At 44.8% G+C, this 15,942-nt stretch overlaps 1 protein-coding gene across 7 annotated transcripts in view; it reads right to left on the reverse strand.

Moving 5' to 3' along the window:
• LOC306999497 (polyunsaturated fatty acid lipoxygenase ALOX15B-like) overlaps nt 1-15,942 on the reverse strand; it is a 42,795-nt gene that overhangs the window by 11,637 nt on the left and 15,216 nt on the right. For 3 of the 7 annotated variants that reach the window (XM_079614208.1, XM_079614207.1, XM_079614212.1), the window contains exons 2-13: nt 14,949-15,099; nt 14,471-14,672; nt 13,275-13,365; nt 13,034-13,156; nt 12,328-12,431; nt 11,096-11,265; nt 10,840-10,983; nt 8,209-8,412; nt 8,026-8,112; nt 7,535-7,704; nt 6,621-6,742; nt 6,260-6,360 (exon numbers count right to left, since the gene is read on the reverse strand). In XM_079614208.1, coding sequence (XP_079470334.1) covers nt 6,260-6,360; nt 6,621-6,742; nt 7,535-7,704; nt 8,026-8,112; nt 8,209-8,412; nt 10,840-10,983; nt 11,096-11,265; nt 12,328-12,431; nt 13,034-13,156; nt 13,275-13,365; nt 14,471-14,672; nt 14,949-15,092 — 1,662 coding nt within the window. In that variant the 5' untranslated portion in view covers nt 15,093-15,099. Of the gene's footprint in view, nt 1-6,259; nt 6,361-6,620; nt 6,743-7,534; nt 7,705-8,025; nt 8,113-8,208; nt 8,413-10,839; nt 10,984-11,095; nt 11,266-12,327; nt 12,432-13,033; nt 13,157-13,274; nt 13,366-13,930; nt 13,983-14,470; nt 14,673-14,948; nt 15,100-15,187; nt 15,474-15,942 lie in introns of those variants that run through there. The other 4 variants (XM_079614209.1, XM_079614210.1, XM_079614211.1 and 1 more) reach the window with 4 other exon arrangements.

Raw genomic sequence — 15,942 nt, forward strand, 5'->3', positions numbered from 1 at the left:
GAACCTCTAGGTTATAGAACCTTATAAATGTAGACGGGGAGGCCCAGCCTGCCGCCATACAGATATCTTGTAACGAGATCCCACTGTACCAAGCCCACGAAGAGGCCATGCCTCTCGTAGAATGTGCTCTGATGCCCAGAGGGCATTCCAAACCTCTAGATGCGTAGGCTAGCGCAATGGCGTCCACTACCCATCGAGACAGACTCTGTTTCGTCGCAGCTCGCCCTTTAGAGCGCCCGCCGAACGAAACAAAGAGCTGCTCCGTCTGTCGAAAAACAGCGGAGCGGGACACATAAGCTCTTAATGCCCTGACCGGGCAAAGGGAGCTGTTTCCGTCCTCAGAGGCCGGCAGAGCCGACAGGGAGATGACCTGAGCCCTGAATGGTGTGTTGAGGGACTTAGGTACGTACCCATGCTTCGGTTTCAACACGACTACAGAGTCATTAGGCCCGAATTCCATACAAGAGGCTCTGACTGAGAGCGCTTGTAAATCCCCCACACGCTTCACTGAAGCGAGAGCCAAAAGAAACACGGTCTTGAAAGACAGGTGCTTCATGTCAACTGAGTGAATAGGCTCGAAAGGGGCCCCTTTCATAGCGTTTAACACCGTAGAAAGGTCCCAAACGGGGACTGAAGGAGGCCTTGGAGGATTTAACCTCCTGGCTCCTCTAAGGAAACGGACCACCAGGTCGTTTCTGCCCAGTGAACGGCCAAGCGTTGGATTAACGAACGCTGATATGGCTGCCACATAGACTTTAAGAGTGGATGGGGTCCTACCCTTATCCAATAGCTCCTGCAGGAAGGAGAGAATCTCTGTTTCCCCGCACTGAAGGGGTGACAGACCTCGGTCTGAACACCAGCCAGAAAACACCGACCATTTGGAAGCGTAGAGCCGTCTGGTAGACGGGGCCCTAGCCTGCTCGATCGTGTCTAATACTCCCTCTGGGAGGTTAGCGGGTACCCGTTTATGGCCCAGACATGTAGGGGTAGAGAGAGTGGCTAGCCGCACACTGATCCAATTGAGACAGAAAGTGTCTACGAAAACATTATTTTATTAATAAAGTGCAAAGTGCAGGTGAATTTAAAAACAGACAAGGCGAGTCTGTTTTTAAATTCACCTGCACTTTGCACTTTATTAATAAAATAATGTTTTCGTAGACACTTTCTGTCTCAATTGGATCAGTGTGCGGCTAGCCACTCTCTCTACTCCTACCATTCGCCTGGCTCTACGCACCTGAAGTAAATGGACTCATAACAAAAGGATACTTTTCTGGTTGGAGCGCTACATATCCCTCTAAGTAACCAGACATGTAGGGACCATAGATCCGGGCGAGGATGCAAAATCGAGCCCTTGGCCTGCGAGAGGAGGTCCCTCCTCACTGGGATCGGCCATGGAGCAGTACTCCTCAGTCGCATCAAAACTGGGAACCAGGGTTGATTCGTCCAGTATGGTGCGACAAGAAGCACTGAGCATCCGCTTTTCCTGATTCGCTCCAGCACCTGAGGCAGGAGTGAGACAGGAGGAAAAGCATAGAGCGGACGGCGGGGCCAGACACTGGCCAGCGCGTTCGTGCTCTTCGAAAAGAATTCTGGGCAGTGAGCATTTTCCTGGTTTGCAAACAGGTCTATTTCCGCTCTGACGAACGTTTTCCACAACAGGCACACTCTGTGTGTGTAGAGACCACTCTCCTGTCGGAACGTTGTTCCGTGAGAGTCTGTCTGGTCCTACGTTCAGGTGACCTGGCACATGCATTGCTCTCAGCGAGCGCAGGTTGTGCTGGGCCCATACCAGGATGCGTTCCGCCAACTTGAAGAGGTTCCGTGATCTCACGCCACCCTGGCGGTTTATATAGGCTACTACCGACATGTTGTCCGAACGGACCAGGACGTGGTGCCCTTTTATCCGAGGACGAAAGCGCCTCAGCGCAAAGTCCACCGCCCTCATTTCCAGGCAGTTTATGTGCGGTAGTTCGACTCGTTCTGCCCACTGGCCAAAGAACGGTCTGCCCTCGAGCAGCGCTCCCCAGCATGAGGTGGACGCGTCCGTGGACACCACCTTCAGGCTCGAGGAAGTCCCCAGGCTTACACCTGATCGGTACCAGTCTGACGCTCTCCATGGTGTCAGGGCTGAAATGCATTCCTGATTGACCTTGAGGCGATAGCGACCGTGAACCCATGCTCGGCGCGGTACGCGCGCTCTCAGCCAGAACTGCAGCGAGCGCATGCGCAGCAGGCCCAACTGTAGTACCGCCGAGGCTGAGGCCATGAGGCCTAGCATTTTTTGAAATCTCCTGAGCGGCACTATATGACCGCTGCGGAAGGATTTCGCCACTTGCAGGATGTTTCGCCTGCGCTGTGATGACAGCCGCGCTGTCATAGACAGTGAGTTCAGATCCAGTCCTAAAAAGGAGATCCTTTGACTGGGAAACAGTGAACTTTTCTCCCAATTGACAACACTCGAGGTGATTGAGTATTAGGGTCTTGTGGCGAGTGAGTTCTGAAGGCGATTGAGCCAGAATCAGCCAATCGTCCAAATAATTCAGAATTCGAACGCCCCGGAGTCTCAGGGGTGCCAGCGCCGCGTCCATGCACACTGTAAATGTACGAGGTGCTAGAGACAGGCCGAATGGCAGGACTGTGTACTGATATGCCCGGCCCTCGAAGGCGAATCTCAAAAATCGCCTGTGACGTGACGCAATTTGTATGTGAAAATACGTGTCTTTCAGATCTATTGCCATAAACCAGTCTCCTCGGCGAATCGGCGCGAGGATTTTTCTGGTCGTGAGCATTCTGAACTTTCGCTTTGTTAGCGCTTTGTTCAGATGCCTCAGATCTAAAATGGGTCTGAGACCCCCGTCTTTCTTCGGTACCAGGAAATATCTGCTGTACAGACCCCCTTTGCTCTGAGCTTGAGATAAAGGCTCTATGGCCCCTTTGCTCAATAGCTTCGCTATTTCGGCTCGAAGTAGATGTGCTACTTCTGTTTTCACCGTGGTTTCGACTCTCTCCGTGTAACGGGGAGGGCGTCGATAAAACTGTAGCGAATAGCCTCTTTTTATAGTCTCTAGCACCCATTCTGAGACCCCGGGAAGTCTTTCCCATGCATCTGCACGCGTGACTAGGGGTTGAATGTAATCTGGGCCCTGGTCGCGAAATGGCGGCGACACGAGAGCAACCGTGTGCTGTAACATGGACGCCGTGGCGTCTGAGGCGGGGGGCATGTTTAACACAGTGTGCATCCCGCGCGCGCTCGACTCTCTGAGTTGAGAGAGAGCGCGCGGGGCGAGCCCCGTAGGGCTCGTTATATTTGTGAATAAATGTGGGCGCGTGGAAGCGGGCACATTTACAACACCGGGGATACTGTGTTTGTGAACTGACTGACCGTTCGTTGGTTTCGTTTTTACAGAAACCGCGGAACGTGCAGTGTGTAGTGGTTGTGGGCACTGGACAGTGGGCACGCTCACTACATGTAAAGCACAATCGACATGAGTCGATTTTATGTGTGCAAACCCTGTGTTGTACGGGGCTGTGCTTGTGTGAATGAATGGGCACTGGGTGGGCATTGCAGTTACACACATTACACCGTCGGCCGTGGCCAGAACACCAGAAATTAAACTCTATTTTAGATTTATCTGGGTCGCCGTGAAAACGGCGTTTGTGTGCAGGCAAACGGGCTTTACGGCCGGTTTGTTGGCTGCTGAGTACACTGGTACAAACGCGGAACTTAGGGCTGTACAAGCGGGGATCTTGGGTGGAAGTCCGGCCGCAGCGGGACCCGAACACCGTCTTTTTCCTAGCAGGGCTAGGATGGCGCCGAGGCCTCGGGCTTGAGTGTGATCTTAGGCCGAGGACCACGCGGCGGCAGGCGGCGTCCGGCGGAGCGAGACCGTGGTCTCTCTCGGGCCTGTTGCTGCTGGGCTGGCGTGGCGGGCGCGGGGCGCTGCTGAGTTCGGACAGACGGCTGTTTAGGGCGGCCTGTTGCGGAACTGGAGCGCTTCGGTAGGAAATGTTTCATGGCCTGCGATGTCTTCTGTACCTCAGCGAATCGGTCCGCGAAGTCTTTGACGGACGATCCGAAGAGGCCAGTCGCTAAAACGGGAGCGTCGAGGAACGCAGAGCGCTCTGACTCCGCCATTTCAGAGAGCGTCAACCACAAATGTCTCTCGGAAACAGTTGCTGAGGCCATAATCCTACCGATGGCGTGTGCGGCGGACTTTGTAGCACAAAGAGCGAGGTCTGTGGCGCTACGCAAGTCCGGTACGTTGATCGCGCCCGGGCCTTCCTCGTCTAGCTTGGCGGTTGGAGGTTGGCCTGGTGGATCTGAAGCACCGCCATGGTGTGCAGCGCCGATGCAGCTTGTCCGGCGGCGGAATACACGCGGCCGTTCAAAGCTGACGACGTGCGGCAAGCTTTGGATGGTAGAACTACCTTAGCCCGCCGTCCAGCAGAGGGTGGGCAAAGATGAGTCGCTACGGCCTCCTCGACCGGAGGGAGAGCATGGTAGCCTCTGTCTCGAGCACCGTCCACGACGGAGAATGCTGGCGAGGCAGAGGTACGTACCCTGGCTGAAAAAGGCGCCTTCCATGATTTCACCACCTCTTCATGAAGCTCAGGAAGAAACGGGGCGTGCCTGGAGGGCGGCGAAGCGCGGTCTCCAGAGAGGAAGCAGCCATCCAGCCGGTTGAAAGCAGGCTCTTCGGGCGTCGACCAATCGAGGCCGAGGCTCGACACGGCCTGTGAGAGCAGACGCATCAGCTCTGCCTCGATGCTTTTCTTCCCTCCTCGGCGTTCTGGAACAGCGGGGGAGGGGAGGTCCACGGAGCTCGCCCATCCCTCACTTCCCGAAGCGAGAAGCGAACAGCAGTCGTCATCCCCCTCAGATACGGCTTGCTGGTCATCGTCCATGACGGACAAGGCGGCAGGCTGCGGCCGTTGTCCGTCGGAGAGCGACTCCAACGACGCGGTGAGAGGAGCTAGCGGCGGCGGCGAGCTCCTCGTGGAGGGAGGTTCCGGGACCCGCTGAGCGCGGCGCTTTTTACGGCGCGGCGCTACAGGGGGTGGAAGAGCAGCTTCCGTAAATGATGCAAGGCGAGTCCGCAGAGTCGCGATGGGCATCATGTCACAGTGATGGCAGCCGCCATCACCGAGAGCGATAGCTGCATGTTCCTCGCCCATGCAGGAAACACACAGCACGTGGTGGTCCCCGTCGATGAGCGCGGCTCGGCAGGAGCCGCAGGAATCACGAGGCATCTTTAGAAAGACACTCGTTGCTCTTTCTGTAAGAAAAAATGTGTGACGCGGTGGCGAACACACACACAAAACACACACAAAGATTGAAAGGATATTCCACACCGGAGAAGCGCAGCAGGGAACGGCGGCTGAAGGCGGCGAAGACCAGCGGCTTCAGGTAAGGGCTCGTCCTGCTGAGGTGCTTGTATCAGACGGCTGTGGTGGCTCGAATCCAGTCCTACGATGCGTGTAGCTTCGTGAAGAATAGAAAATCAGAGTGGGAGATAGCTATGCTCGTATTTATAGGCCTAGACCTGCCCGTTTCGGCGGGAGGTGACGCAGAGGGCGCGGAGCGTCCTCATTGGTCAGCGTCACTGGCCTCGCATAGGCTGTGCTTTTCTGGCGGAGCAGCCAATGGGCGCGTGATTCGCTCCGCCTAAGGTTGTATGCTACAGAAAAGCGTTTTACATATTATTACAAAATTAAGGATTAATTTTTAGGCTTCAATCTCGAAAAAGAAATATCTTTCCCGTAGCGTCTTTCGACGCAGTAGGAGAGAACTCTACGTAAGAGAACAAACCGTTAACTTCAATGGCACCATTTATTTTCAAGTATTACGGCTGTATGTTAATGCCATCTTTTTATGAATGAAGGCCAGTATCACTGATATTAACTGATGTCTCATTGAAAAAGATTTTTTCCCAAATTTTAACAACGATCTTACAAAAAAAAAATCTAATGAAGATAGTGTTACATTTCTTATGCAATATTTGAAAAATACAAATATATTTTATTATATACATACATGTATATGCATATATATAAATAAATAAATAAAAGGAATAGTATTATGGGTGATGCCATACTCCTAACTAGCAGGTGGCGGTAATGTAACGTAATGTACAGCTAGATGAATGTGTATGCTATTCGCTGGATTTGAGAAAGTGCATGAGATTAAGATCACGGACTGCAGGTTTAATGGCTCTGTGTGATTGCGTGATTGGAATTGAATGGACTTGTACTAACTGACCTGTCCATTGTTTACAGCGGCATGTTGGGCTGATGCAGTGAAGATCACCATGGTAACAAACTTGATAAGCTCTTGCAATGTCTGAAAAGATGATGGTATTCCTGGGAAGAAGAATGAAAGTTTATGTGAGGAACTCAGTTTAGGATGTTTATACATGCACACAATCACACACACTCACACTAAAATGGAAAGTGGAGCCATAAACCAAACTTATTTTGACTATTGACTTGGTTCAATTATTTCCCATAAGGCAGTGAATTACAGTGAAGTTTACAAAAGTGCTTGTGCCTCAAAGCAAACACACACACACACACACACCATCTTCAACTGCAACAGCGCTGATAACGGATTGATAACACACCTGAGGAATCTCTTCCCAGGAAGCCATTGGTGAATATCTCACTGATCCAACACTGCAGCTCTGTGTCCTTCTGCACGTGTGCATCATGTTGATAGTAGTGTGACAAAAGACCTGCAACAAACCTGTAAGCAACCTCACAGTCAGATGTTTTCCAGGTTTACAGCTTTACTTTTTTTGTAGATTTTCTTTGCATTTATTTCTTAAAGCTGCAGTCGGCAGGTCTGGCAGATTGGGTGGACTCAGCCAAAGTTTTGTCAGTGCGTGTGCACCAGATTTTCTGTGAACGCGCGCCCGTCTCTTCAGCATCGATCAACATGGAGTACTTACCATGTTTTCTTTTCCTTGGTTGTTTTAGACCTCCTAGCTCTGGTTGTTAACCGAGGAATTGGAAGCTTGTTAGTAGATTTTCTCTCCTCCATCACGCTTCATACAATCCAACACACCTGCGAACTTCAGGCGTGTGCATGTGATATTGTAACGTGCGCGAGGGGGGAGGGGGATCTGTGGCGTGTGCACGAACTGTGATTGACAGTCATATCTCACACCCCCCCGTGCTGACTGGACCAGAAGAACCGGGAGCGGTGGATTTTTGCAAAACAAATAACAGGCTCCAGGCGGAGGTAGAAGCGCGTTTTTTTTCTAAAACCGTCTGATTTATGTTGTTCTGTCCGAGCATAGCTTTCATGGATATGATCAAAAAAATCTTGCCGACGGCAGCTTTAAGCAGGAATTTATTCAAAGCGACTTACAATACAGTACATGTACAGCATGTGCTTACTGACTAAACCCATGAACCTGTGTAACTGACACTATTTGTTGAAATATGAATCAGAAATTGCACCAGGATGTATTAGTTCAGGCCAAAACTGGATGTATCATGTAACACACACACACACACACACACACACACATACTTGTTGATGATATCCCACAGTTTCCTCCCGTCATCTCTGTAGTAGTAGTGGGGCACAGTCTCCAGGCCTCGCTCAGAGATGTTGTCAGGAAGACAGAGGGCGCTGTAGGTCAGGGAGGCAGTAGCACGCTTCAGCAACTTTCCCAATGACTCTCCACCTACTCCTGCATACTAAGAGTGGTATCAATAACAGAGAGAAGACATGACATAAAGTTAGGTCAAAGGCTACTGTATAAACAAAGTTCTGTCACCACAAATCCCATAATAGTTTCCCCAAAATTTAAATAAAAAAATAATACATTTTGTAAAAGTAATAGCAATCTTTTACTAGCAATCTACTGTTCAAGAAGTCAGTCATCCCAGAAAACAATAAAGAGCCATGAATGAATATTTTATACCAATCTTACAAGATATGTTTGCAGGTACATATGATAGTGAACTGAACTAAAACAAAAAAACTTTAGTGCCTCTTTAACCATGACATATGCATACCTTGCTAAGGGTCCCATCCATGGATATCAGCTGATTCCGGGCCATGATGTTGATCTGGAGCGTGTATCGGATATGGGGAAAGAGGAGCTACAGAAGGAAAAGTAAGTAATTTAACACCCCTGTTGTTCTATGAGCCCTCACCATTCACATGTCAAACCAACTCATGCGTGACAGATTCCATACCTTGTGAAGAGGATGTGGAGAGGGAAGATTGCGCAACGTGGCCACGGTGAACACCTCTGCCAGCAGGTGAGTTCTCAGCAGGTGAAAGTCAATCTCGTGAACGGCAAACTCTGCGTTTCGGACGAAGATCTTAGCCAGTTTCCAGTCGACCTTTGAATCCGTTGGAAGGAAGATGGGATTGTCTTTGCTGGGCTGTTGCCTTAACTGCACAGATTAAATTTGAAGATTCGTGAAATGCTACAAGCAGTTTCTGAGGGAATCTGGGGTAATTCTTTTTAATTTTGTAATTCTGTATTTAATTTAATAAAGACTGACCAGTTACACCGCAAAATCCCCAGTGTTAATTAACACTCTCAGATTTTATATGACCCCACACTCAGAGTGTTATAAGTAACACTGAAACAGTGTTAAAGTTAATGAGATAATTAAGTGATTAATTGAGTTATTATTGAGCATTATTGATGACACCTGGGGCCCTATCTTGCACCCAGCGCAATTGACTTTGAACACCGACGCATGTATCATTCCTATTTTGCACCCGCGCACAGCGGACTTTTCCCTCCACAGACGCACGTCGGTAAATTAGGGAATGAACTTGCGCTCGCGGGGGCGGTTCAGCGCAAAGAGGAGGCATGTTCCGGCGCAAAACTTCCCTGGTGCTATTTTCCAGTTTTAGAAAGCAATTGCGCCACTGACCAGAAAAAAAACAGTCTAAAGACAGTGGCGCGTTAGTCATATGGTCTTTTAAGGGCGCGTGCTTGGCCATAATGTAGTGTGTTAACGCGCACTTTGATTCTCTAATATAAACAGACGCAGCAGTTTTCATTTTTGCAAATCATACATTATTACAAGGAAAAATATTAACACACGAGGGAAATCATTGTTGTGTCCGTGAAGATGTGAAAAAGATCTATCTAGATAAAAAAAAAAAGAAAATCTAGATTAGGCTACACATTTAGACATTATAAGCCTGTTTAACCGAAGCTAATTTGGGTGGGTTTCTCCCATCCCATTGTCACTTCTCTGTGTTTTACGGTCCTGACGAGAACGTCAGCCTCCTCGGCTGTGAACCGCTCCTGGCGTGCGCCGGCAAATCCGCTGTTATAATAGCGATCCGCCATGGAACAAGCGCGCCTGCTCTTAAAGGGAATGTGAGAGGACGCTCTGATTGGTTTATTTCATGTTACGCCCAAACCACACCTATGAATAATGAAGCTACTTCAGACCAACCCCTTTTAGATTTGCGTCAGGCGCAAGAGTCGTTTATCCCGCCGGGAAAATAGCAACAGCGCCGGGGTCCGCCCACAAAGTTACTTGCGCTTTGCGCTTTGACACTTGCGTTTCAGATCGTTAAAATAGGGCCCCTGATGTTAACAAGCAGAATCACTGAAGGAGAACATTTTAAAAATAAAGTCACCATTATGGTGTTTGGTTTAGTTGGACTCTTGAACCTTACGTTTTTATCTTAACATTTCGTTCGGTTACTGTAACTGAGTTATAACAGCCAGATGAACAAAGAAAAATGGTGATCTGATGGAGTTGGTTGTGTTTTGACAATCATTATTTGACCTGAACTCATTGATATAATCTTATGGATTATAGCAGCACTGTCCTTGTAGAAAATACCATTTAAAGCCTTTTCAATATAATTCAAATGATCAAAACAATTACTAAAAAAGAACCTTCTAAAAAAATTATTCTATATAGGCAGACACAGACATCAATAATTAGCACATGAATCTCAACAATGGTGACAAACAGATCACCTCTGAACATAAGCTCATTATTTATTCATGCAGCAATGCATGATGGGAGCCATGAATGAGTTTTGATTGGTGGCACCCCGAATGCACAGCAACATGCTTTATTATTGTCACCATTGTTGAGATTCACAGGCAGATTCTTGATGTCAGTGTGTCTAAAATAAATAAATAATTATTTTCGAACAAATTTTGATAAATTATTTGGATTACATTGTAAAATTGAATGATATTACGTTTTTCAAGTACAGTGCTACTATGAAGTAAACATAACCCAATATGAGTTCAGCAGTCAGATCAAATGATTGTGAAATAATGACGATTATGTTAAAACACAACCGACTCCATCTGATCATCTTTCCTCTTTGTTCATCTGGCATTTATAGCCTAGGTACAGCAGCCAAACAAATTCTAAAGTTAAAGATTTAAGGGTCAAGAGCCCAACTAAAGAATACACGGATCTACATAATGGTGACTTAATATTACGGTTTTCTCCTTCAGTGATTCTGCTTGTTATCATCAGGTGTCTTCAATAATGCTCAATAATAACTCAATTAATCCATTAATTATCTCATTAACTTTAACACTGCTTCAGTGTTACTTATAACACTGAGTGTGGACTCATATAAACTCAAAGCAGTGTTAATTTAACACTGGGGATTTTGCTGTGTAGTTCTGTTTCGGTCCAAGCACTTCGACATCACCCTGGGATATCGCTTCTTGAGCATTCCCAGCTGAAGCCAATTCCAATCCCGCTACATGCTCACTGAGCGTCGGGAGCAATATCCTATACAGGGTGATGTCTTGTGTTCTCCCTCAAAGACCAGAGGTTTTATTCATAACCCGTGGATTTCTGCACTCCGGTACGCACCTGAATGGCGATGGGCAGCATCCTGCCATAAGGGCTGCAGTACAGCAGGACCAGGGGAGCCGTGAGATACTGCTGCCGGTCATTGACAACGTTTCCCACCAGCCCGTCCAACATCTTATAGTCAGACAGGAAGATGTTCCCTTTCTAGGTATGGCGATAGATCACACCAAAGAATGAAGAAATACAGGAAATTAGACAAAACCAAAGCAAACCAGACCCAGTCATTCCAAATCATCGCCGGTAGCAAGTAGCGTACCTCCATCTCCTGCTGCAAGCTGCTGCCCCTCAGGGAGTCTCTGACCATGTCATCTGTGACGGGGAACTTCTCGGGCAGAGTTGAGCAGCGCTGGATCATCATGGGATTGAGGCCATTCAGAAACTGGTAGCCAAAGAACTCGTCCTCATCCCAGTGCTCCTCACAGTATTCTGCAAAGCATGCCGAGTCAGAACATATCCCTCACGGAACGAAAATATATTCCCCATATGAATGATCAATATATTCAATGGTTTAACAGCATATTTGAAAATATACAGAATAATATATTGTGTTAATATATATTACAATGTATTGAATAATACATAAGGAATTGTCGTTTTTCATATATTTTCATATATTACATACCATAATATATGTAACTTTATATTCAGTAATACACTTGATAATTTATAGATGTATATGGGATCAGATATGGTATTGCATGTGTAACATATTGCAGATATATGATTAATTACTCATACAACATCAACACACACATATATAGAGAAATATATAATGTAATATATTAAATTATTTACATTATAAGTGTTTCATATTTTCAAGTTAGTTAACAAAAGCACAAGCACACCTGCATTTACTAAAGTGTTTAGCCAAGAGTCTATCACTGTGCTGAGGAGTGCACTGCCATTACTTTATTAAATATAAGAATTATAGTTATAATGATCTGGTAAAAATTGTAACTCCAAAAACTCAGATATACCAGAAAACCTTTCAAATTAAAAAATAATAGATCATTAAACACTAACAGATCTCAGCCCTATATTAATATTGAGCAACAATTTTTTTTTTTTTCCATTTCAGAAGTCAGTCAGAAGCAAAGCATGCTGGGAACTAGAAATCCGATGTAACTCATTCTGTGTGTGTGTGTGTGTGTGTGTGTGTGTGTGTGTGTGTGTGTGTGAACATACATTCACATTTATATGGGAACATGAATGTGGAATGTATATGTACACAATAAATGATATAACTTTGTCAATATTACATATGTAATGCTATTTTTGTCTTCATTTATAAATATTTTATATTCATTGATATATCACCATACATGCAAATATTGCAGTATACTGAAAAATATAAGCACTAGTTTCCCATATATGGAAATATATTACATATATTATATTATATTTTTCAGTATGCTATATTTTTCAGTATATTCCCATATATTTGTTCCGTAAGGGATGTACAGTACAGACAGTATTTAAGATGAGTACCAATGATTGTCGATCTGTTTTCACAAAGGATTTTTTCCAGGTCTCTGATGCTTTCCCACGATTTTCTGCAGTCAGCTAATCCAGTTAGCTTCAAACAAGCTAACCTGAAAATACAGAATACAGGTACACAGTGCAAACATTAATAGTGTAACTAGCCTTGATAAATACACTTAATATACATGGATCATGTTTTTAAATCACCACAGTTCATTTTTAACTAAAGCATACTTAAAATTAAATCTAGCTATACATATTCAGCATTTCCACCAGTGCAATCTATAACTAAAAAACATATTTAGGCTAGCAAACAGAAAACATTGATACAGTCCATTTTCCTAACAATTATGAAATCTCTAAATGCGTCTGGAGTTCCCATTGCATTGGTCTACTTTTAGCTGAGTATACATGGTGAATCCTTGAAAAATGTTTGCAGGTCATTTTTGAATAAAGCATACTCCAAAGTAATCGGACATTGCCTCTACATCACCAATATAACTTATCTCTTCGGTGGGTCCATGGAAAACGGATGCAACAGAAATGTGTAAATCGTTAATACAAATTTAAAAGTCGACACCTGTTCAGTTGTTTCCCTACATTCTTATGGTTGTGTTGCTCTAAAAACCCAATATTGGGTCCAGCAGACCAGTAAAGACTGAACAGTGTGTATCAAACACTAGGAGGGTTAAAAGATGACTTGGTCACTTACTGCTTTGCTGCACTGAAGATAAACTCGGCTTCCTTTGTGAAAGAGAACTGGACTTCAGGCGGCAGAGTGGTGGCAGTGTCGTAGTCGATAACTTGAGGTGTGCCCTCAGCATACACGCGCCACCTGCGGGTAGAATATGCAGCTGTACTTCAACGAAAGGAATTTAATTTCTCTGAATTTATTTTAATATAACACAGACCCTTCGCTGTTGCTTGTAGCTATTGGCGTGCTGCCCACCAACCTAAATAACTTCTGTTGCTCCACTAGCTCCCTCGTCCTTTGTTTTTGGCCATCCTTTGTCATGGGGTTGGTGTCCTGGAACACAAGTGAAGCTGAAATGCAAATGCCAACATTAATTCACAATCTAAATGTGTTTATATTTGCAAATGAAAAAAAAAGAAAAAAAGAAAAGAAATGTAGGCTATATTTTATATATATATAGTTTCTTGACCAAAGGACGCTGACTTGTCATCCATGTAAAAAAAAATTCATAGACACTTTAATTTGATTACAAATGTGCTTTATTTGAAAAAGGCTAATAGTAGCCTATAGTCAAGTCAAGTCAAGTCATCTTCATTTATGTGCGCATGTTTGTAATTCTCTATAAACCAAGCCTTAAGCTACTTGTCCTGCCTATAAATTTGATACAGAATTTTATTTTATTTTATCACTACGGGGGAGATATACGCATTTCCACAATGCTTTATCTGTAAAATAGTCTTCTGAGTCTTCTATAGTCTTCTATAGTCTTCTATAGTCTTCTGAGTTACATAAAAAAAGATGTTGTTGTGGCAAAACAATATTTAACAAACTCGGCATTCCCAGGCAAAAGAGACGTCAAGATCCAAATTGTATTTAAAAGATAAAATATATATTTATTCTTGCAAGAATAGTTACCATTCTAGCCATACAAGCCAGCTGCAGGGTGGAGGGTGAAACCCCCAACCCTAACAGACCAGTTTGCAGGCAGAGTGAGACACAGATGGTTGTTTTTCTGGTAGATTTATATGTTCTCATCAAAGCATTCTCTAAACACCCACCCCAGAGGGCAGGAGCTGAGGAATCCCCATGGTTGCCTCAACCCCTCCCTAGCCTGCAGTCTTCTCACCTCTGTCTTAGTGTCACACACACAGCTGTATCAACGTTACAACAGGAGAACTTCAAATACAGAACACATGGCATTCATTTGTTATCATTGAGAAAACAAAAAGTTAATAAAAGATTAAAATTGCTACTACCAATGTCTTTGTAAAAGGAAAACATATGAATGACGACTACATACGCAGTACATCTGCAAGCCATCACACAATGAACATCACAACAATGACCGCCATGCAATCTCTAGTCCTGACCCTGTGCAGGAGTTATACTTCACTTTTGACATTATCTCTCCATCATATGAAGGCACAAAGGTTCACTTGAAATGGGAGTGCCTACCTTTAGCAGGTCTTAAAAAGAGCGTCTCGTTACTGTCAAGCCAGCAGTAACATGGAAACAAAATCTCAAGACCCTCTGGCGTGTTGATCGTGATCTTATCGCAGAACCACTGGTCGTAAAGACCCATAAACGGCTTGGAGTAGAGCTTGACACTCGTGAGCTCTCCCAGGGTCGCTTCACAGTCTATCTTAAATTCTTGCTCCTATGTACAATGACAAATGTATTAGGGCGATTGTAGGTAAAACATAATAATACTAATAATAATATGCAGTTGGGGGAGGGGGTTTAAAATTCAGAGAAGAAACTCCAGAATTTCCATGGAAAAACACTTACATTTTTTAATAAAAAATGCATTTTTTTTTATCATTACTCCATAAAACTTTTAAACTCACTCTTTCAATTATCGTCTATTAAATGTAGCATTGACTGAGTTTTTAGTCCAAAGCTCCATACTGTTGGTTTAATTGGGTGTACTTACCGATCCTTGCCAGAAACCATGAATGCAATTTAGATTCTGTTCCTCACTCCAATCCTCAGTGCCACGCAGTTGGATGTAGATAAGGCTAGTGGTCCCCGCCAAAAGCCTATTTCCGGTGTACGTCTTTACTGTGTAGATCACCATGGCTGTTCTGCAAAGTAATGGACAATGATTGTTAAGAGAAAATACAAACATGAGACCATATCACCACGCCCAGAGAGGGAGAGAGTCACTCTTACTGTGAGAGAAGTCACTATGTCACTGCTGTAAGAATTGCAACAACTGTTGTAACTAGATTGATTGTAAAGAAAGAGCAGTTTGTGTAATGGAAATTACAACAAAAAATAAATGCATTTTAAATGAACACTGTGTTGCAAAGATTTTCAAAGTTTTATTACCAGGTTTTTGCCAAAACAAGGACCTTGTTCAATCAAAGTTAAAATAATACAGCAGAACAATTCAAGCAAAAAGAGTTTCAGTTAGAAAACTGAATAGGTAGAGAATAAATGTTTCTCCCGGGAAGTACACGACAACAAGGTCAAAAAAGCACTACAACTTTACAGTCAAAATGCAGTCCTATTTATATGGAACGTTGTTCCTTAAGCAGTTTCTTGATCAATTTTCAGAGGAACTAAGGCGCCCTCCGGGGATGTCATCCTCTTCCATATATGGGCATTCTTCCTTCCCTTCATGTATGTGTGTGTGTGTGTGTGTGTGTGTGTGTGTGTGTGTTTGTGCGTGCATACGTGTGTTTTTGTGGTATTTTTTGTATTTACGGTGTGACTTGGACATAGCCTGGTTCTACCAGACTCTCATACATTTCATTTGTACAGAGAGTCTGGCCTCTCTTCATTGACAGTGGGTACTCTGTTGAAGTTTAAAACTATTGGATCTGCCCAGAGTCACTCTGGATCTGCCATAACCAATCGCTAATGTTTGGTCGTGACGTATGACGACTCAAACTAGCGCACAACCTCAACGTCATCGTTCAGAC

The sequence above is a fragment of the Phoxinus phoxinus genome (genome assembly GCF_949152265.1).
Source record: "Phoxinus phoxinus genome assembly, chromosome: 1".
NCBI classification, from domain to species: Eukaryota; Metazoa; Chordata; class Actinopteri; order Cypriniformes; family Leuciscidae; genus Phoxinus; species Phoxinus phoxinus.